The sequence below is a fragment of the Podarcis liolepis genome, assembly GCF_965112155.1.
Source record: "Podarcis liolepis genome assembly, chromosome: 13".
Classification (NCBI taxonomy): Eukaryota; Metazoa; Chordata; class Lepidosauria; order Squamata; family Lacertidae; genus Podarcis; species Podarcis liolepis.
The window spans coordinates 39369308-39390736 of NC_139573.1; the positions used below are offsets into that span (position 1 = coordinate 39369308).

The window sequence follows — 21429 nt, forward strand, 5'->3', positions numbered from 1 at the left end:
TCAGAACCACGCTCAGTACAATATTCTGCCTGACCAATTCACAGATTAAAATCCTTTATTGCAACCTGACAAAGAGAAAAGCAGAAATCCTTCCTCTTCCTCTGCCCTCTCCCTTACCTAGATTGGGAGGAAGGGGTTTTTTATACCTATGTTTAGACTTTGGCTGGCATTCTCTGGAAATCTATTGAGACATTATCCAAGGGATAATGACAAGAGTGGTAATTACAGATGAGATAATAACTAGGGCTCTTCACATCAGGTACATCAAACAGATGGCACGAAAACCTGCTCGTAATGTTCCGTTCTGTCCATCTTTGGGCCAACAAAAGTACATGTTGTATTAACCAATGAGAAAGAATATAAGAGTGGGTCTGTTATTAATGCTGACCAGTGGGATAATTTATCAGACCTCCTAAAATTTCCCACTCAAACATCTGGTCATTAATTTACTGAGAATCCTACCAAGACAGGCAAAAGAATGTTGAAAGGGACTGAGTTTTGCAGGTGGTTTGTGTTGGTGACAAAGAAGAATAGGTATTAAATGAGAATTCTCTAGATGCCAGGATCCAGGTTTGGGGCAAGTAAATACTCTTTGATGAGAGAATCCCAGCAGAGATTTTAAATCACAAAATATCCATTAAAGTAAACATGGAAGTATAGGCTTTTAAATCTCTAAAACAAGACCTTCTTCCTTTGCTGGGACTTCTCCTTCTTTCCATTTTTGGGCAAGTAACATTCTTGCCGCTGTAATCCCATACATGCATAAGTTCTGTTCCTATAATTCCCCAAAGAAAAGCTTCTGTTTTTATTTTTGTTTTTTTACAAATGTTATTTTAAACATCCTTTTCAATTCTTTATATATCATTTCCCAGTAAGATATATGTTAAAAAGTACCTTCCTTCTCTTTACATTTCCAACACTTATTTGATTTAGAATTATACATTTTTGCCAATTTACTCAATGTTAGATACCATAAATATATCATTTTCATCTAATTTTCACTTAGACCGTAACATGCTGTAAATTTTATATCCATATTCCACAATCATTCCCATGCTTCCATATCTAGATTATGAACAATATCCCCAATGTATCATTGAGGATTTTACTTGTTCATACTCTGTTTCAAGGTCCAATAATATCTTATACATTTTAGACCACACATTGCCGGGGTGTCAAAGTTACTTAAAGGCCCTCTGGGTCACTATAATGCCTCCCACTGCTTTAAATAGGTAGTGAGAATAAACAAAATATGCACTAAACCTCAAACATTCACAATTGATTAAGCATGGGTCTGAATGCCTGCAGCTTCCTTAGCTAGCAAAAAACAGATAAAATATCTCTGCCAGCTCCTTAGTTTTTCAAATACATCATAAGGTCAAAAAAGCATTGGGAATCCCTTTGTCAGAGAGACCACAGAGGATTTTTAAAGGAATTGCACATAGGAATTATTAGAGATAAGATACAACATAGTTATACAATGTAGAAATAGAGAGATTAATTTGCCCATATTCTGATGGAACAAATAAACAGAGATGATAGGTTAATTTGTTATTTCTTCTTTATTAACTTCTCCTTGCAGTTCAAATCAGGCCTTAACACAATGATGTAGCATTTGGGAGCAAAGATGGAGCCCAGTAAGCCAGCACTGGAGGCCAAGATGGAGAAGATCTCCACAGCCACCATGTATTTCCCCTTGGTGCTCAGGTACACTGGAACAAAGGAGATCCAAACACTACAAAACAACAACATGCTAAAGGTGATGAATTTGGCCTCATTAAAGCTGTCAGGCAGTTTCCTGGCAAAAAAGGCCACAACAAAGCTGACAATGGCCAAAAAGCCCATGTAGCCCAAGACACAGTAAAACAGGGCAACTGACCCTTCGTTGCAGCCTAGAATAATTTCCCTCATCGCAGAGTGCATGTCAGAATCAGGGAATGGGGGAGAGGTTCCTAACCACACAATGCAAATGCCTGCTTGGATAAGGGAACAAGAAATCACAATGGAGTTTGCCAGTCTTTTCCCCACCCACTTCCTCATTCTGGATCCTGGTTTGGTGGCCACAAAGGCCAGAACCACCGTGATAGTTTTGGCCAGAACACAAGAAACAGTCACTGTGAAAACAAGGCCAAAAGCCATTTGTCGGAGCAGGCAGCTCACTCTTTCTGGAGGGCTGAGGAAGATCAATGGGCAGAGGAAGCAGAGCAGGAGGGAAGTGAGGAGAGTGTAGGTGAGGTCCCGATTGTTTGCTCTGACAATGGGTGTGTCCTGGTGTTTAATGAAGATGACTAGGACCACCACTGTGAGGAGAGAGAGAGAAAGAGCAAACAATGCTAAGCTCATCCCCAGAGGCTCTTTAATGGACAGGAAGCTGGTGGTCTTTGGAATGCAATGCGATTGGTCTCTGTGTGGATAGTGATCTTCAGGGCACCCAACACAGTCATCCATATCTGGAGAGAAAATAATATATTCAGATTTCAGATGTTCTGGATAGCTACTACAAATGTTACCAGCGTGAAACTCTTGAGGTTAAAATAGAAATATCACAGGTGTCTCCTTTATACCGTATTTTTCGCCCTATAAGACGCACTTTTCCCCCTCTGAAAATGAAGGGGAAATGTGTGTGCGTCCTATGGGGCGACCCCTCTCGCTCTCCAGGCTTCAGGAAGCTATCCGCTAGCTGTGGGAGACCAAGCTCTCCCAGGGCTAGCGGAGAGCTTGCCTGCACCCAGAAGCTTGGGGCGTGCTGAGCTCCACACGCCCCAAGCTTTGGGATTAGCACAGCACTCCGCTAGCCCTGGGAGAGCCGCGTGGCTCTCCCACGGCTAGCGGACTGCTTGCCGGCACCCAGAAGCTTGGGGCGCGCTGAACTCTGCACGCCCCAAGCTTCGGGATTAGCGCAGCGCTCAGCTAGCCCTGGGAGAGCCGCGCGGCTCTCCCACGGCTAGCGGACTGCTTGCCGGCACCCAGAAGCTTGGGGCGCGCTGAGTTCCGCACGCCCCAAGCTTCAGGATTAGTGCAGCGCTCCGCTACCCCTGGGAGAGCTGCGCGGACTCCGGGGGGGATAATTCCCCCCCCTTTATTTCCCCCCAAAAAACCTAGGTGCGTCCTATGGGCCGGTGCGTCCTATGGGGCGAAAAAAACGGTACATTCTAAAAGTACCATGTATATATTGTGTCACCTACCTTTCTGTGATGCAATCTTGCCTTGAGGACATGGAGCACAATCATAGCAGCAGAATGGCTCCCCCTCCTTCTTTTCCTTCCTGGAACCAGGAGGGCAATTTGAGTTACATAGCGAAAGGGGTGGAACCTGTCCATTTAAATAAACACATAAAGATTTTACCACACAGAAATTAGTATTATTCTCCCCCACCCCAACTAGAAATAGGAAGACACTAAAATACTTATTCCAAACTCAGAGCCAAACTACTCATTTTTCTATTCATGCTTTAAAAAAAGTGTACTCAACCTGACAAATCTGGGGAACAAATATCTCAAAAGGAGCGTGATTTGTTGGAATGTATTGTTAAAGATATTCTCTTTTCCTATCTCTCAATGTTAAAGAGATTCTCTTTTCCTATCTCTCATGGATGTAGGAATTATGCCTCACCTGGTGAAAGCTCTGGTGCCACACCATTCTGTTGTCATCAGTGGAAATCAGCTGGCCTGGGACAGCCTCCCCACCCAGTCTTCCAACCTTGACTCTCATGAAGGAGTTATTTGGAAAAGTGACAATGTTGGTAATATCAAAGCCAGCTTCTACTTCCCTGCTCTCACTGAAAGATACCGTTTCTCCAGCTGAGTTGTTAAAGGAGACACTCGTAAGGAAGGGATGGAGCTGCATTGGAAGAAAAATAGGAACTATGAAGTAATGCATATGTCTCTCCTTACTGACACTCAAGATGCCTTCAACGTTCAGTACTGGCAGGGACTGCTATGCAAACAGAATCCATTCATTGGAATTGGTTCGTAAGCCGAGCATTCACAGAGAGAGCCAATGATTTCCTTTCTCTCCTATAGGGAAAATCCTAATGCGTTCCTGTCAGAGAACTGACATCGGAGCTAGAGGCGGAGGGAAGGCTCTCAAATGATGCTGGAGAAGGACCCAGCAGGGAGAGAGGTAGCTCCGCAGATGGGGAAGCAAATCAGCGCAACACCAGGGATATAGAGGGGCTGATGGGGGAATCGGCGAGAGGGCTCCAGGACTCTTCACTGGACACCAGCGGGGAGAGCACAGGTCCTCCGCTACCCATGCCCACCCTGTGCAGAAGACTTCCGTGCAGAGAGAGTAGGAGGAGACTGGGTGTCAAACAACTTTTATGTTGGAAAAGATTTAAGAAACGCCCACTGACGGATTCTGCTAGTGACTGAGGCAGCCACAAAGTGAAGGGCTGCCCAGACTGAAAGGTTTAGCAAGGCAACAAAGCCTGGAGAGGCGGCAACTTACGCACGAGCAACCCACACACATTATAGTTCCCAACTAAGAAGAAATGAGAGAAAAATCCATGGCTTCCAGTTCCCACTGCCTGGATATTTCCCACCCCACAGAAGAGAATCGTAGGGTAACCGGTCTCATATAACCATCATGCAGACATCTAATCAACGCGTGAAGGGGGTTAATGCCATGGAGTGAGCTGTCCTACCAGGCTTCGTCCATGTCACTTTCGTTCACTTTAGGAGGAAATGGGCAACAAAGCCTTTTGGCTCTGGGGAAACTCAGCCTGCAAGTGAATTCTATGCTTACGTTAAGTGGAGGATCCTAGTCTACACTCAGTACTTGAATATTTTCAGTGTACTCTTCAACATTTCACTGCCCATGTCAAATAACTTGTATGTTATAATAGCCATTACCTGCCAAGGCTGCAGTTTCTGAAGCTTCTGCATCTCTCCTTCCACCACTGCCCTGTGTTTGGGCCTGGACAGGAACATGGCATGCAGAGCATGTGCTATGGCATAGACAGCATTATAGATGCTATAGCTGTGGCTTGTTATGCTCATCTCAAAGCCAGACGAAGGGAGATTCTCCAGCTTCTCCTCTCCAGTGCAGGCTCCAGTGGCCTGCTCCTCTGTATTGGGGCTTGGAAATAAACAGAGAAATACCTGTGCCCAGAACTGCTTGACAAAGCCATTTCCATTTTCCTCAAAAGGATTTTGGACTTCAAGAAAGGCTTTGAATCCTTGTACCACATTTGAATGAACTGCAAAGGAGAGGGAACCCTGGAAGACATGCATATCCCAACTCATTTGGTAGGTCAATGTTGTGAAATCCTCCTGTGCTGTCAGAATCCACACCTTGCCCACAGATGTTTTGTTGATATTTTCCATTTCACCTAGCGCTAGCATTGTTCGCAAGCGAACCATGGACGTTGTTCCTCCATAGAAAACAACAACCTTGGCTTCACTTTCCATAATAACATGATAGATTTGGATCAAGTGGGAATACATGACATAATACTCAGTCAAATGTGTCATTTTCAGGGTTGTCTCTGAGAAGGCCAAGCAAATGCCTTTCTGGGAGAGCAGAGTTTTCAGTGTCTGAATAAATCTCTCTCCACTATCATTAACTCCAGCGAGCAGCCCAACCCACGCCCAACCAAAGTGTAGAAGTAACTCAACAATCCCAGTGTACTGATGGGCTTCATTGGGCACCATCCTATAGAAGGAAGTAGATTGGCTTTGACCAGGATCTTCTGGAGCAAAGGAACCATAAGTGAGCTAAAAGGAATAAAGAGGCATAATTCATAAATGCGGAAGAAGGACTGCAGATTCAAGGCCTACCCACCATACAGATGAGATGAGCCAGTTGCCTCAGGAAGGAGACTCCAGAAAGTTGGGAGGGTGGCCGATTTGGCCTCCATGGAGTGCTGCCCTGCTTTGCTCTCCTTTTTTCTCATCTTCTGTCTCCAGTTCATTCTCCTTGCTTTCCTGTGCTGCTGCTGTCCTCCTCCCTAATTTACCTTCTCCATTTCATCCCCTTTGTTTCATCACAACATTTCACCTCTTCATTTTATGAAGTCCTACCTTCCCTTCCTTTCCAAACCTCTATTGTACCACAGACACACAGAATCACACACAAATGTGCACAGCTGCCTCCTGTGTCAGCCAGTGTGGTGTAGTGGTTAAGAGCAGTAGAGTCGTAATCTGGTGAACCGGGTTCATGTCTCTGTTCCTCCACATGCAGCTGCTGGGTGACCTTGGGCTAGTCACACTTCTCTGAAGTCTCTCAGCCCCACTCACCTCAAAGAGTGTTTGTCGTGGGGAGGAAGGGAAAGAAGAATGTTAGCCACTTTGAGACTCCTTCAGGTAGTGATAAAGCGGGATATCAAATCCAAACTATTCTTCTTGTTCTTTCTGACAGGCAGGCTTTCAGATTTGCAAAAGACCACCTTAAGTCTCCAGTCAGTAAGCCATAGCCAAGTTGGAAGAAATGTCAATTTGCAGAATGGAATGTGGAGGTGTTTTGTGTTTTTTTTTTTTTTTTTTTTTTTTGAGGAGCTGGAGTAATGAAGCGAGGTGAGATGAGCTGTCTCCCACAAACACAGTACCTTCTCAGTCAGCAGGGTGGAAAACAGGACTGGGGTGGGGGTGGTGTTTCCTGAGCCCCAATAAGCTACAGCCTTATATAACTAGCATGTTTAGCTCTAGTTAATGCATGAGGGTGTAAAGGCCATAGAGTGGTAAGCTGCTGTTGCCAATCTTGTGTAGGTCATGCCTCCTTCACCTCCGGTGAAAGAGGGCACCTTTCTGCCAACACATGAGCCAAAGTGCAATGTTTGTTGGCCAATCCAGACCATTCTCTGCATGCCTCAGTAGAAGCTCTGTACAGGACGATTTCCAAACATAAAGAGAAAGTCACCTATTGAAGATCCTATTACTGACTTTTTAAAGCTCTAAATTGTCTGAAACTCATATATCTAGAGGGTCACACTTCTTGGTTTATTGGGTGAGGCCAGGTCACACCTAATACATTCTGTTGCCTGAGATAGAAACCATCTGGTCCTGCCATTGAATCCTCCTTCAATATACCAATAGGACCATATCAGTCCCACTGCACTGGGACACCAGACTAGTTAGAGAAGTCAGGGGAGGCACTGCTCAGACCTAGAGCAGAGAGAAAAGGCAAGTGTGCTTAAGAAGGGGAAATAGGACTGCCCACCTAGAGCAGACATTGCAAAGCCCACAGGAAACACATTTTGTGAAGAGCAGGACCAGCCTCCCTTTTTAGTCACAATTCTACAAAACGTTTTTGGATAGAAAAGATCATGGTGATTGAGTGTGAAGAGTCCAAGGCAGTATCTTACCTGGGGAATCTTGTAGATGCTCAGTATGTCTGCCATTTGGAGGGAGGTATCAAAGTCCAGTCCCCCAATAACTGCCACCAGGTGTTTCTGGGTGTCGCACTTGTAGTTGGGTATAAGTGTGGAGGGAAGGTTCAGAGCAGCCCGATAGGTCATCCTTTCATTGAAGTAACTGTCATAGATGTGGAATCCTAAGGTGATATTTGGTAAGATCTTGGGGTTCTCATTGATCTCCTTGACAGCAAATATCAAGGCCAGAATATGCTGGTAGTTCTTTGGCACAACACTGCAATGAGAATTTCATGCTTTATTTTTGAAATAGATGCTATGCAATTTAAAAGGGGGGGGAGGCTTGACAATTCTTCAGCATTTTAGTTGAAATTGTCCCTGTCTATAAATGAATTTCCCTCTCTTCCCCTATCACCAGTCCTCTGTCATCGAACAAGCCTGCACCATACTGACAGCACAAGGCTACAGACATTGACAGTCACACAGAGACATCAACAGAAGCCATAAAATATTTTGAAACCATGAAGCTGATTAATTATACTACTACTACTACTACTACTACTACTACTACTACTAAACCCCTCTTCATCCGAAAATCTAACATAATAAAAATAGAGTGTAGGGGCTGCCCTTTGGGCTTAGACATATACAAATCAGTTATCTACAGGTACTGATCTGATCCCACGAAAATGCTGTATTGAAATGCAGAGAAGCAGGTAGCCAGGCTTAATAGAGTTATTCTCATCATATTCAAACCTGTGACACATTTTAAACTGGGAGGGTCATATAAGACTAGCCTGACTTGGATGAAAACATCTGAATGAGAATTTCACCTCAATGGAGAGGTGAGCTTTTAAGACCCTTCACCCTAAACTTTCAGAGATGAAGTTCAATATTCAGAACAGTGAAGGGCTTTCCATCTTAAAGTAGGTAAGTTTAAGTTGTGGCTCCTCTTGTGAAACTCTTCTTGGAAGAAATTTGGTGGGATGTGGGGAGGAGAGAACACATGAATGAAAGAAAGACTCATCTCACTGACGACACATTCAGATCTCCATTTCCAAGCCAACTCTTCAGCTTTGAAATGGGTTCCCCACCCACCTAACACCTCTGCCTGGAAGGAAATCCCTCTAAAATCATTGGAACAGGCTTCTCTGTAAGCCTGGTTAGAGCTGGGGAATGTTTCTGTACCACCTGATTACTTGATACATGAAGTATTTACAAGGTATTAAGAAGTTGATGGGTGGTTAGCCTTTCTTTGAAGTCTGCTTTGTCAAAAGAGGAAAAGAGGTGAGAAGCAAGTCCGCCAATAATAAGATCACCAGGTTGGTAGTATTCATGTGGAATTCTGGACAGATCATGGATGGTGCAACGTGTATGTTTGCACACCATATGTGGCAGATGAAAAAGAATGGGCACAACAAACAGCAACATACTGAGGCAAATATTCTTTCTCATCTGACACCCTCATTTCCATCTGGAAAATGAACCTTATCTTCAGAACCACACTCAGTACAATAGCACTTCCCTACCAATTCCCAGATTAAATCCTATTTTACACCTCAAAAAAGAGAAAAGCAGAAATCCTCCCTCTTCCTCTTCCCTCTCCCCTGCTTAGAATGGCAGGAAGGGGTTTTATGTCCATGTTGAGACTCGGCTGGTTTTGTCTGGAAATCTATTGAGACATTATTCAAGGGAGACTTAGTCATGGCAAGATTAATAATTACAGCTGTGATAATAACTAGGTCTCTCTACATCAAAAACAACAAAATGACCAGAAAAAACACCAGCACATGCTTCTGTTATTTCATCAAAAGTGGTTTCTGTCTGTTTATGGGACAACAAAAGAGCATGCAAAAATAACTACAAGGAGGAGGAAAAGAACAGAACAGTGGTCCAGTCTGCTATCAGTGCTGTAAAGCTTCATCTGTTCATTAATTTACTGACAATCATAATAAGATTGAAAAATTGTGAAAGGGATTGAGTTATGACAGATGATTTGTGTTGGTAGCAAGGAATATTAAGTATGAAAAAGGAGAATCCCCTGGATGCCAAGATCCAGGTTTGGGGCAAGTACTCTTTGGTGAGAGAACCCCAACAGATATTTTCAATCACAAAATATTCAGCAAAGTAAAGCGTGGAAATACAGGTTGTTAGATCTTAAAAATATACCCCCATGAGTTCCAAAACTTCCCTCTCACCTTACTGTTGAACAGGACCACACATCTGGTAAGTGAAAAACTGGCTTACTTACAAACGCTTCAAAGGTCAGGTTCATGTGTTTCTCCATACATCAGTCAGAAAACACAGGCAGTAATACTTGGCTTAGTTACACTAGTGAAAGCTCCAAATTATTGGTATAGGAGTCCAAGAGAGGCTTCTTAGAACCATGAGGTCTGAGCTTGTAGCAACCAGCTAAGACCTTAAATGTTGTGCTTCTTGGGTAGACTGATAGAGAGCAGTAGGCCATGTATGTCTGGATGAAGCCTGCTGGCTGGGCCTATTATTCTAAAGATTGGTAATTAGGGTGAGGTAAGCTAGCTTTTGCTATTTTGGGGCTCTGCTCAAATTCCAAGAGTGTCTTGGTATCTTCCTTAAATGTAATTCTAAGTTAAAATGGTTCTGTTTGGTGCTGCAATCTCTCAATAACGTATTTGCTTCTATTTGCTGCTTTCACTGCTTATTGTAGGATTTCATCTGAATGTGGTATGTAGGGCTGCTGTCAGGGTTGGTTTTCTGAAAGGGTCCAGCTAATCTTCCCAGACAACATAACCCTCAACATTGCTGTTGTTGCTTAGTCATTTAGTCGTGTCCGATTCTTCGTGACGCCATGGACCAGAGCACGCCAGGCACTTCTGTCTTCCACTGCCTCCCGCAGTTTGGTCAAACTCATGCTAGTAGCTTCGAGGACGTTATCCAACCATCTCGTCCTCTGTCGTCCCCTTTTCCTTGTGCCCTCCATCTTTCCCAACATCAGGGTTTTTTCCAGGGAGTCTTCTCTTCTCATGAGGTGGCCAAAGTACTGGAGCCTCAGCTTCAGGATCTATCCTTCCAGTGAGCACTCAGGGCTGATTTCCTTAAGAATGGATAGGTTTGATATTCTTGCAGTCCATGGGACTCTCAAGAGTCTCCTCCAGCACCATAATTCAAAAGCATCAATTCTTCGGCGATCAGCCTTCTTTATGGTCCAGCTCTCACTTCCATACATCACTACTGGGAAAACCATAGCTTTAACTATACGGACCTTTGTTGGCAAGGTGATGTCTCTACTTTTTAAGATGCTGTCTAGGTTTGTCATTGCTTTTCTCCTAAGAAGCAGGCGTCTTAATTTCGTAGCTGCTGTCACCCTGAACGGTATAACCCATCTCTTTTACTTGTTTGCCCATGGAGGACCATACGCTAGGCCCCCATGGTCAAACTAGAACTAGGAAACCCCACTCCTTCCTGATACGCTAGCATCTCTCTCATCTCCTTTACATGTCCTGCAGCATTGGGAAATTAACCCTGAGAAGGTGTTCAGAAACCACACATTCTTTGCAAGTGCTGTGTGAGTGTCTGGAGGCGGTTGTAGGATGGATTGCAGCTAACAGATTGAGGTTGAATCCTGACAAGACAGAAGAACTGTCTCTGGGGGACAGGAGGCGGGTGGGTGTGGAACACTCCCTGGTCCAGAATGAGATAACTTTGCCCTGAAGGACCAGGTGCGCAGCTTGGGAGTCATTTTGGACTCACAGCTGTCCATGGAAGCGCAGGTCAATTCTGTGTCCTGGGCAGCTGTCTACCAGCTCCATCTGGTACACAGGCTGAGACCTTATCTGCCCGTGGACTGTCTTGCCAGAGTGGTGCATGCTCTGGTTATCTCCTGCTTGGACTAGTGCAATGTGATCTGTGTGGGGCTACCTTTGAAAGTGACCCAGAAACTACAACTAATCCAGAATGTGGCAGCTAGACTGGTGACTGGGAGTGGCCACCGAGACCGCATAACACCCATCCTGAAAGACCTACATTGGCTCCCAGTATGTTTCCGGGCACAATTCAAAGTGTTGGTGCTGACCTTTAAAGCCTTAAATGGGGTAGGCCCAATATACCTGGAGGAGCATCTCCACCCCTATTGTTCAGCCCAGACACTGAGGTCCAGCACTAAGGGCCTTCTGGCGGTTCCTTCACTGCGAAAAGTCAAGTTACAGGGAACCAGGCAGAGGGCCTTCTTGGTAGTGGCACCCGCCCTGTAGAATCTCCTCCCATCAGATGTGAAATAAATAAACAACTATCAGATTTTAGAAGACATCTGAAGGCAGCCCTGTTTAGAGACGCTTTTAATATTTGATGAATCATTATATTTTAATATTGTGCTGGAAGCTGCCCAGAATGGCTGGGGGGAAACAGCCAGATGAGTGGGGTATAAATAATAAATTATTATTATATTATTATTATAAGTAGAAGCAGCTATTTGTGCTCCTAATAGAAAAACACCTCAGATATGGAAACATATAGAAATGCCCAAACAAATGTGAGTATGTGAAACAAAGAACTATTTGGAGGGGTGGTATATAGATGTAATAAAGAAAAAACGATTAGCAAATACAAAAAGAATGGTTAATTAACGTATTTGAGACATCAAGATGTAAAAGAGAATTACCTTTACAATTGCCCAGATGTATTCAGTATTCATAGTGGGTCATGGAATAAAATTGTCTTTTTATTTACCAATCTTTTGTTTGAACATTATTCAAAGAATGTGTGATAATATTATATTTTCTAATTAAAAGGATTTTTATTGCACTCATGTTCAAAACGCTTTTTCTCCAAAATATTCATTCAGAACTAATCAGTCCCATCTTCTGAACCAAAGCCCATTAGCAATACCTCCCTTGTTATAAGTAAGAACAATGAGGCCGGAGAAACATCACCCAGCTATTGCATTATTGTTTTATTTGTTTTGATATGCTGTACACCACTTTGAGATTTTTATTAAAAGTATAAAGTGGTATAGAAATTGAAAAGTAAATAAATAAAACAAGAAAATAAAAACCAGAAATTGTGTAGCAAATATTGTAACTACTGAAATCAATGGTATTGATAAATCATGTCAGTAGCAGTTCCACTGAAACCTTACCTACTGGAGAATCACATAGAAAAGAGTAAGGAGAAGCTTTTTAAGCCTCCCAATATATTGTTTTCTCTTATTCATTGTATAATTAACCACCATCTGGTGTTCTAGTCAGGCCTTCAGACTTTGCAGTACCCATGACAGTTTCTTAGTTTTCCAAATGTTGAAAAAGGTTGTGGACCCCTGTTTCAGAAAGACCACAGAGGATTTTAAAAGGAATTGCACATAGGAATTGTAACAGATAAAATACAGCATTGTTATACGATATAGAAAAAGAGAGATGAATTTGCCCATATTCTGATAGAACAAAAAACAGAGATGTTAGGCTAATTTGTTACTTCTTCTTTATTAACTTCTCCTTGCAGTTCAGATCAGGCCTCAACACAATGATGTAGCATTTGGGAGCAAAGATGGAGCCCAGTATCCCAGCACTGGAGGCCACGATGGAGAAGATCTCCACAGCCACCATGTATTTCCCCTTGGTGCTCAGGTACACTGGAACAAAGGAGATCCAAACACTACAAAACAACAACATGCTGAAGGTGATGAATTTGGCCTCATTAAAGCTGTCAGGCAGTTTCCTGGCAAAAAAGGCCACAACAAAGCTGAGAATGGCCAAAAAGCCCATGTAGCCCAGGACACAGTAAAACAGGGCGACTGACCCTTCGTTGCAGCCTAGAATGATTTCCCTCATCACAGACTGCATGTCAGAATCAGGGAATGGGGGAGAGGTTCCCAACCACACAGCACAAATGCCTGCTTGGATAAGGGAACAAGAAATCACAATGGCGCTTGCCAGTCTTTTCCCCACCCACTTCCTCATTCGGGATCCTGGTTTGGTGGCCACAAAGGCCAGAACCACCGTGATCGTTTTGGCCAGAACACAAGAAATGGTCACTGTGAAAACAAGGCCAAAAGCCATTTGTCGGAGCAGGCAGCTGACTCTTTCTGGAGGGCTGAGGAAGATCAATGGGCAGAGGAAGCAGAGCAGGAGGAAAGTGAGGAGAGTGTAGGTGAGGTCCCGATTGTTTGCTCTGACAATGGGTGTGTCCTGGTGTTTAATGAAGATGGCAAAGACTAATATTGTGAGGAGAGAGAGAGAAAGAGCCAACAATGCTAAGCTCATCCCCAGATGGTCTTTAATGGACAGGAAGCTGATGGTCTTTGGAATGCATTGTGATTGGTCTCTGTGTGGATACTGGTCTTCGGGGCATTCAACACAGTCAACCATGTCTGGAAAGAAAATAATATATTCAGATTTCAGATGTTCTGGATAGCAACTACAAATAGAAATATCACAGATGTGTCCTTTATACATTCCAAAAGTACCATGTATATATTGTGTCACCTACCTTTCTGTGATGCAATCTTGCCTTGAGGACATGGAGCACAATCATAGCAGCAGAATGGCTCCCCCTCCTTCTTTTCCTTCCTGGAACCAGGAGGGCAATTTGAGTTACATAGTGAAATGGGTGGAACCTGCCCATTTAAATAAATATATAAACATTTTAGCACACAGAAATTAGTAGTATCCCCCCCCACCCCCAACTAAAAACAGGAATACACTAAATTACTTATTCCAAACTCGGAGCCAAACTACTCATTTTTCTATTCATGCTTTACAAAAAGTGTACTCAACCTGACCATCTGGGGAACAAATATCTCAAATGGAGCGTGATCTATTGGAATGTAATGTTAAAGATATTCTCTTTTCCTATGTCTCAATGTTAAAGATATTCTCTTTTCCCATCTCTCATGGATGTAAGAATTATGCCTCACCTGGTGAAAACTCTGGTGCCACACCATTCTGTTGTCATCAATGGAAATCAGCTGGCCTGGGACAGCCTCCCCACCCAGTCTTCCGACCTTGACTCTCATGAAGGAGTTATTTGGAAAAGTGACTATGTTGGCAATATCAAAGCCAGCTTCTACTTCCCTACTCTCACTGAAAGTTACTGTTTCCCCAGCAGAGTTGTTAAAGGAGACACTCGTAAGGAAGGGATGGAGCTGCATTGGAAGAAAAATAGGAACTATGAAGTACTGCATATGTCTCTCCTTACTGAAACTCAGGATGCCTCCAAAGTTCAGTACTGGCAGTAATGGCTCATAAGGTGATTATTCCCATAGATAGCCAATGATTTCCTTTCTCTCCTATAGGAAAAATCCTAATGCATTCCTGACCAAGAAGAAATGAGGAAAAATCCATGGCTTTCAGTTCCCACTGCTTGGATATCTCTCACCCCACAGAAGAGAATCATAGGGTAACCAGCCTCAAATAATCATCATGCAGACATCTAATCAACGCATGAAGGGGGCTAATGCCATGGAGCAAGCTGTCCTACCAGGTTCATCTATGTCACTTCCTTTCACTTTGGGAGGAAATGGGCAACAAAGCCTTTTGGCTCTGGGGAAACTCAGCCTACATGTGAATTCTCTGAGCTGCTCTCACCTTCTCCTCTCATTGTAGGCTTGGATCCTCCCCTCAACTTGTGTGCAGAGAAACTGCTTGTAAAGGAGCAGGACAGAGCAAGATCAGATCCTCCTTCACTTACAGTTTCTCCGCAAACATAGGTACCTATTAACAAAGAAGCAGCAGAGTGCAGGATTCGCAGCTACTGCTTAACAACTGGAGCAGCAGCTTATCTGCGTATGTTAAGCGGAGGATCCTAGTTTACAGCGAGTACTTGAAAATTTTCAGTGTAGTCTTCTACATTTTGATACAATATGATAATCTTTCTTGTCATTGTCCCATACAGAACAACAAAATTGAAAATCTACACCAGACATTCAGAAACCAACAAGCCTGCTATTCCTGCTATCCCAGCCTGGTTAGCTCCCTAAAAACTCTGATACCCCGTAATTAAATACAATATACTCCCAGTTACAGATAGGTAGCCGTGTTGGTCTGCCATAGTCAAAATAAAAAAAATTCCTTATAGTAGCACCTTAAAGACCAACTAAGTTGGTCTTTAAGGTGCTACTGGAAGGAATTTTTTTATTTTGAATATACTCCCATAGAGACTACCTTACACTGTGTTTAAAACCAAAATAGTATTTGAATAAAAACTGTTTCTCAGGCAGCTAGTCCTAGTCTTTATAACCCTGTACCTTCTTCCGGAAGGCAAAAGCTGAAAGAGATCATTTCACTGCCCATGTCAAATAACTTGTATGTTATGATAGCATTACCTGCCAAGGCTGCAGTTTCTGAAGCTTCTGCATCCCTCCTTCCACCGCTGCCCTGTATTTGGCCCCGGGCAAGAACATGGCATGTAGAGCATGTGCTGTGGCATAAACAGCGTTATAGACGCTATAGCTGTGGCTTGTTATGCTCATCTCAAAGCCAGACGAAGGGAGATCTTCCAGCTTCTCCTCTCCAGTGCAGATTTCACTGGCCTGCTCCTCTGTGTTGGGGTTTGGAAATAAACAGAGGAATACCTGTGCCCAGAACTGCTTGACAAAGCCATTTCCATTTTCCTCAAAAGGATTTTGGACTTCAAGAAAGGCTTTGAATCCTTGTACCACATTTGAATAAACTGCAAAGGAGAGGGAACCGTGGAAGACTTGCATATCCAGGCTCATTTGATAGGTCAATGCTGTGAAATCCACCTGTGCTGTCAGAATCCACACCTTGCCCACAGATGTTTTGTTAATATTTTCCATTTCACCTAGCACTAGCATTATTCGCAAGCGAATCATGGGTGTTGTTCCACCATAGAAAACAACAACCTTGGCTTCACTTTCCATAATAACATGATAGATTTGAATTAAGTCAGACTGCAAATCATAAAACTCTGCCAAATATGTGGTTTTCCGGGTTGTCTCTGAGAAGGCCAAGCAAATGCCTTTCTGGGAGAGCAGAGGTCTCAACGTCTGAATAAATCTCTCTCCACTGTCATTATCCACTGCGAGCAGCCCAACCCACATCCAACCAAAGTGCAGAAGTAACTCAACAATCCCAGTGTACTGATGGGCTTCATTGGGCACCATCCTATAGAAGGAAGTAGATTGGCTTTGACCAGCATCTTCTGGAGCAAAGGAACCATAAGTGAGCTAAAAGGAATAAAGAGGCATAATTCATAAATGCAGAAGAAGGATTGTATGTGTATTATACAGATGAGATGAGCCAGTTGCCTCAGGAAGGAGACTCCAGGAAGTTGGGGTATGTGTGTGGACGATTTGGCCTCCATGGAGTGCTGCCCTGCTTTGCTCTCCTTTCTTCTCATCTTCTGTCTCCAGTTCATTCTCCTTGCTTTCCTGAGCTGCTGCTGTCCCTCTCCCTAATTTTCCTTCTCCATTTCATCCCCTTTGTTTCATCACAACATTTCATCTCCTCATTTTATGACCTCCCACCTTCCCTTCCTTTCCAAACCTCTATTGTACCACAGACGCACAGAATCACACACAAATGCCAGAACGTGTGCACAGCTGCCTCCTGACAGGCAGGCTTCCAGATTTGCAAAAGAGCACCTTAAGTCTACAGCCAGTAAGCCACAGGCAAAGTTGGAAGAAATGTCAATCTGCAGAATGGAATGTGGAGGTGTTTTGTTTTTGAGGAGTTGGAGTAAGGAAGCAAAATGATATGAGCTGTCTCCCACAAACACAGTACCTTCTCAGTCAGGAGGGCGGAAAGCAGGGCTGGGGTGGGGGTGGTGTTTCCTGAGCCCCAACTGTGGATATGTTGGAGCCTTATATAACTAGCATTTTTAGCTCTAGTTAATGCATGAGGGTGTAAAGGCCCTAGAGTAGTAAGCTGCTGTTGCCAATCTTGTCGTAGGTCATGTCCCCTTCACCTCTGGTGAAAAGAGGACACCTTTCTGCCAACACAAGAGCCAAAGTGCGAGGTGTGTTGGCCAATCCAGACCATTCTCTGCATGTCTCATTCAGCTCTTTACTGTGGAAGACAAAGCTACTGATCTTTGTTTATAACAGGCCCCGGAAAAAGTTCCATTTCCAAACATAAAGAGAATGTCACCTATTGAAAATCCTAGTATTGACCTTTAAAAGATTTAATTTGTCTGAACCTCATATATCTAGAGGGCCACCTTCTCCCATACCACCCACACTTCTTGGTTTATTGGGTGAGGCCAGGTCACACCTAATACATTCTGCTGCCTGAGATAGAAACCAACTGGGCATGGTCGCCAATTGGTGCCAAAGAAGGATAGAACTTTTTTTTATGTATGCAACAACAGCAGCAAGAATACTCATCGCGAAGTATTGGAAGACACAAGATTTACCCACCCAGGAAGAATGACAGATGAAGTTGATGGACTATATGGTACTGGCGGAAATGACTGGCAGAATCCGAGGCCAGGGAGAAGAGTTGGTGGAAGAAGACTGGAAAATGTTTAAAGACTATTTACAGAAATACTGTAAAATTAATGAATGTTAGAACAATGTTGGAATGAAGTTATATGGCTTTAGGTGAAATGTTATAAGGAATTAAGTATAAATAGATTAATAGATTAATAGAGTGTTAAAGGAAAAGATAAGGTTAGAATGTGTCAAGATAATTATAGGATAAAAAACAGAGGAAGATGGAAAGGAATTGCTGAAACAATTAACAGGAGTGGAATACAAAAAGGGAGGTGTGAGGAGGTCGTTGAAATAAGTGAATGAAAGATAAGATATTGAAATTATTTGATGTGTTTTAAACTGTTTTTGTTTTGTTTTGTTAGTTCAACGTGTTAGTGTTATGTGTTAGTGTTAGTGTTATGTAGTGTTTTTGCATTGTATTGTATTGTTCTTTTTTTGTAGTGTTTAAATTGTTGGAAAAGCAATAAATATTATTTTTTTAAAAAGAAAGTCAATTTGCAGAATGGAATGTGGAGGTGTTTTTTTTTTTTTTTTTTTTTGAGGAGTTGGAGTAAGGAAGCGAGGTAAGATGAGCTTTCTCCCACAAACACAGTACCTTCTCAGTCAGGAGGGTAGAAAACAGGACTGCGGTGGGGATGGTGTTTCCTGAGCCCCAACCGTGGATATGTTGCAGCCTTATATAACTAGGATGTTTAGCTCTAGTTAATGCATGAGGGTGTAAAGACCATAGAGTAGTAAGCTGCTGTTGCCAATCTTGTGTAGGTCATGCCTCCTTCACCTCCGGTGAAAAGAGGGCACCTTTCTGCCAACACAAGAGCCAAAGTGCGAGGTTTGTTGGCCAATCCAGACCATTCTCTGCATGCCTCAGTAGAAGCTCTGTACAGGACCATTTCCAAACATAAAGAGAAAGTCACCTATTGAAAATCCTATTACTGACTTTTTAAAGCTCTAATTTGTCTGAACTTCATATATCTAGAGGGCCACCTTCTCCCATACCACCCACACTTCTTGGTTTATTGGGTGAGGCCAGGTCACACCTAATACATTCTATTGCCTGAGATAGAAACCAACTGGTCCTGCCATTGAATCCTCCTTCAATATACCAATAGGACCACATCAGTCCCACTGCACTGGGACACCAGACTAGTTAGAGGAGTCAGGGGAGGCACTGCTCAGACCTGGAGCAGAGAGAAAAGGCAAGTGTGCTTAAGAAGGTGAGAGAAGGCAGCTGATCTAGGGCAGACATGTTAAAAGGCTGCTGATGGCTCACTACTATCTGTTTTGTGCCACACAGGTTATTTAATTTGCAAGGCAAACAGGAAATACATTTTGTGAAGAGCAGGACCACCCTCCTTTTTAGTCACAATTCTACAAAACGTTTTTGGATAGAAAAGATCATGGTGATTGAGTGTGTAGAGTCCAAGGCAGTATCTTACCTGGGGAATCTTGTAGATGCTCAATATGTCTGCCATGTAGAGGGAGGTATCAAACTCCAGTCCCCCAATAACTGCCACCAGGTGTTTCTGGGTGTCGCACTTGTAGTTGGGTATAAGTGTGGAGGGAAGGTTCAGAGCAGCCCGATAGGTCATCCTTTCATTGAAGTAACTTTCATAGATGTGGAATCCTAAGGTGATATTTGGTAAGATCTTGGGGTTCTCATTGATCTCCTTGACAGCAAATACCAAGGCCAGAATATGCTGGTAGTTCTTTGGCACAACACTGCAATGAGAATTTCATGCTTTATTTTTGAAATATATGCTATGCAAGTTAAAAAGGGGGATGGCTTAACAATTCTTCAGGATTTTAGTGCAAATTGTGCCCTATTATATATGCAAAGGAGTTTCCCCTGAAGGAATACATTGTATCCCACTTTTATACTTATAGCTCACTTTTATTAAAACAGTGGTACCTCAGGTTACAGACGCTTCAGGTTACAGACGCTTCAGTTTACAGACTCCGCTAACCCAGAAATAGTACCTCGGGTTAAGTACTTGGCTTCAGGATGAGACCAGAAATCGTGCTCCAGCGGTGCGGTGGCAGCGGATGGCCCCATTAGGTAAAGTGATAGCTCAGGTTACAAACAGTTTCAGGTTAAGAACGGATCTCCAGAATGAATTACGCTCCTAACCCGAGGTACCACTGTATATGCATTTTTATGGAAACCTTACATCCGTATCGGCATTTTTGCATACATGGCCTGGCTAGAGGATTGCACTGCAAATCTGGAGAAATATAAATTTCAAATGAAGGCTCTGTTTTGGCTTAGATAACTTTTTAGAGCAAGCAAATTTTGGTAGGTTCATATTTAAATGTGAACTGATTTGTAAGAACTGGGCAGCTTCCTACCTTAAAGTAGACACCAGCTCACTTGTTCTGATCTTCAACACAAAATATAGCTTAATATTTAAGCCTCAGCTGTCCACTTTCACCTCAGCTTTCTTTGGTTTTTCCCTCACACCTCCCTCCTTACAGTTAACTGACAGTTAACTGCCATTTCCCAACTGCCCCAACTGACAGTTAACTGCCATTTCCCAACTGCCCCAACTGACAGTTAACTGCCATTTCTTTGCTGATCAGAACCTTCTGCCAGTTAGTCGGTTGTTGCCCAGGCCAATTGGAATAAATGGACCTGATCCAGCCCTGTCTATAAATGAATTTCCCTCTCTTCCCCTGTCACCAGTCCTCTGTCATCAAACAAGCCTGCACCATAGTGACAGCACAAGGCTACAGACATTGACAGTCACACAGAGACATCAACAGAAGCCATAAAATATTTTGAAACCATGAAGCTGATTAATAATAATAATAATAATAATAGTAATAATAATAATAATAATAATATACCGCCTTCATCCAAAGATCTAACATGATAAAAATAAAGTGTACAGACTGCCCTTTGGGCTTAGACATATACAAATCGTTTATTTACAGGTACTGAGTTGATCCCACAAAAAAGCTGTATCAAAATGCAGAGAAGCAGGTAGCCAGGCTTAATGGGGTTATTCTCATGATATTCTAACCTGTGGCACATTTTAAAATGGGAGGGTCATATAAGACTAGCCTGACTTGGATGAGAAGATCTGAATGAGAATTTCCCCTCAAAGGAGAGGTGAGCTTTTAAGACCCTTCACCCCAAACTTTCAGAGATGAAGTTCAATATTCAGAACAGAGAAGGGCTTTCCATCTTAAACTAGGTAAGTTTAAGTTGTGGCTCCTCTTGTGAAACACTTCTTGGAAGAAATTTGGTGGGATGTGGGGAGGAGAGAACTCATGAATGAAAGAAAGACTCTCTCATCTCACTGACGACACATTCAGATCTCCATTTCCCTCCCTCCAAGCCAACTCTTCAGCTCTGAGATGGTTCCCCCCTCCCCGACACCTCTGCCTGGAAGGAAATCCCTCTAAAATCAGTGGAACAGGCTTCTCTGTAAGCCTGGTTAGCGCTGGGGAATGTTTCTGTATCACCTGATTACTACTTAATACATAAGTATTTACAAGGTATTAAGAAGTTGATGGGTGGTTAGCCTTTCTTTGAAGTTTACTTTGTCAAAAGAGGTAAAGAGGTGAGAAGCAAGTCCGCCAAGAATAAGATCACCAGGTTGGTAGTATTCATGTGGAATTCTGGACAGATCATGGATGGTGCAACATGTATGTTTGCACACGATATGTGGCAGATGAAAGAGAAGGGGCACAACAA

General features: G+C 43.1%; 3 protein-coding genes across 8 annotated transcripts in view; all 3 read right to left on the reverse strand.

The window, feature by feature from the left end:
• The window catches only part of LOC310690531 (vomeronasal type-2 receptor 26-like), a 19840-nt gene extending 13768 nt beyond the window's left edge, over nt 1–6072 (reverse strand). For 2 of the 5 annotated variants that reach the window (XM_083469643.1, XM_083469636.1), the window contains exons 1-2: nt 3613–3694; nt 3186–3312 (exon numbers count right to left, since the gene is read on the reverse strand). In XM_083469643.1, coding sequence (XP_083325769.1) covers nt 3186–3217 — 32 coding nt within the window. In that variant the 5' untranslated portion in view covers nt 3218–3312; nt 3613–3694. Of the gene's footprint in view, nt 1–3185; nt 3313–3612; nt 3696–5784 lie in introns of those variants that run through there. The other 3 variants (XM_083469639.1, XM_083469637.1, XM_083469638.1) reach the window with 3 other exon arrangements.
• On the reverse strand, nt 4936–21015 carry LOC310690778 (vomeronasal type-2 receptor 26-like). 2 transcript variants are annotated; one of them, XM_083470333.1, is made up of 3 exons: nt 8529–9019; nt 7304–7586; nt 4936–5068 (listed from the first exon to the last, which is right to left on the reverse strand). In XM_083470333.1, exons 1-3 carry the CDS (start codon nt 8762–8764, stop codon nt 4997–4999), a joined length of 591 nt encoding a protein of 196 aa, XP_083326459.1. In that variant the 5' UTR covers nt 8765–9019; the 3' UTR covers nt 4936–4996. The 2 variants fall into 2 exon arrangements, 1 of the variants encoding a protein (XP_083326459.1); XR_014518159.1 differs by lacking the exons at nt 4936–5068; nt 8529–9019 and adding an exon at nt 20101–21015 and having other exon boundaries at nt 7505–7586.
• On the reverse strand, nt 12539–20187 carry LOC310690550 (vomeronasal type-2 receptor 26-like). The gene is made up of 6 exons (XM_083469732.1): nt 20079–20187; nt 19169–19451; nt 15603–16466; nt 14196–14423; nt 13769–13895; nt 12539–13649 (listed from the first exon to the last, which is right to left on the reverse strand). The coding sequence occupies exons 2-6, from the start codon at nt 19319–19321 to the stop codon at nt 12751–12753; spliced, it is 2271 nt and encodes a 756-aa protein (XP_083325858.1). The 5' UTR covers nt 19322–19451; nt 20079–20187; the 3' UTR covers nt 12539–12750.
• Nucleotides 21016–21429: the final 414 nt, after the last annotated feature.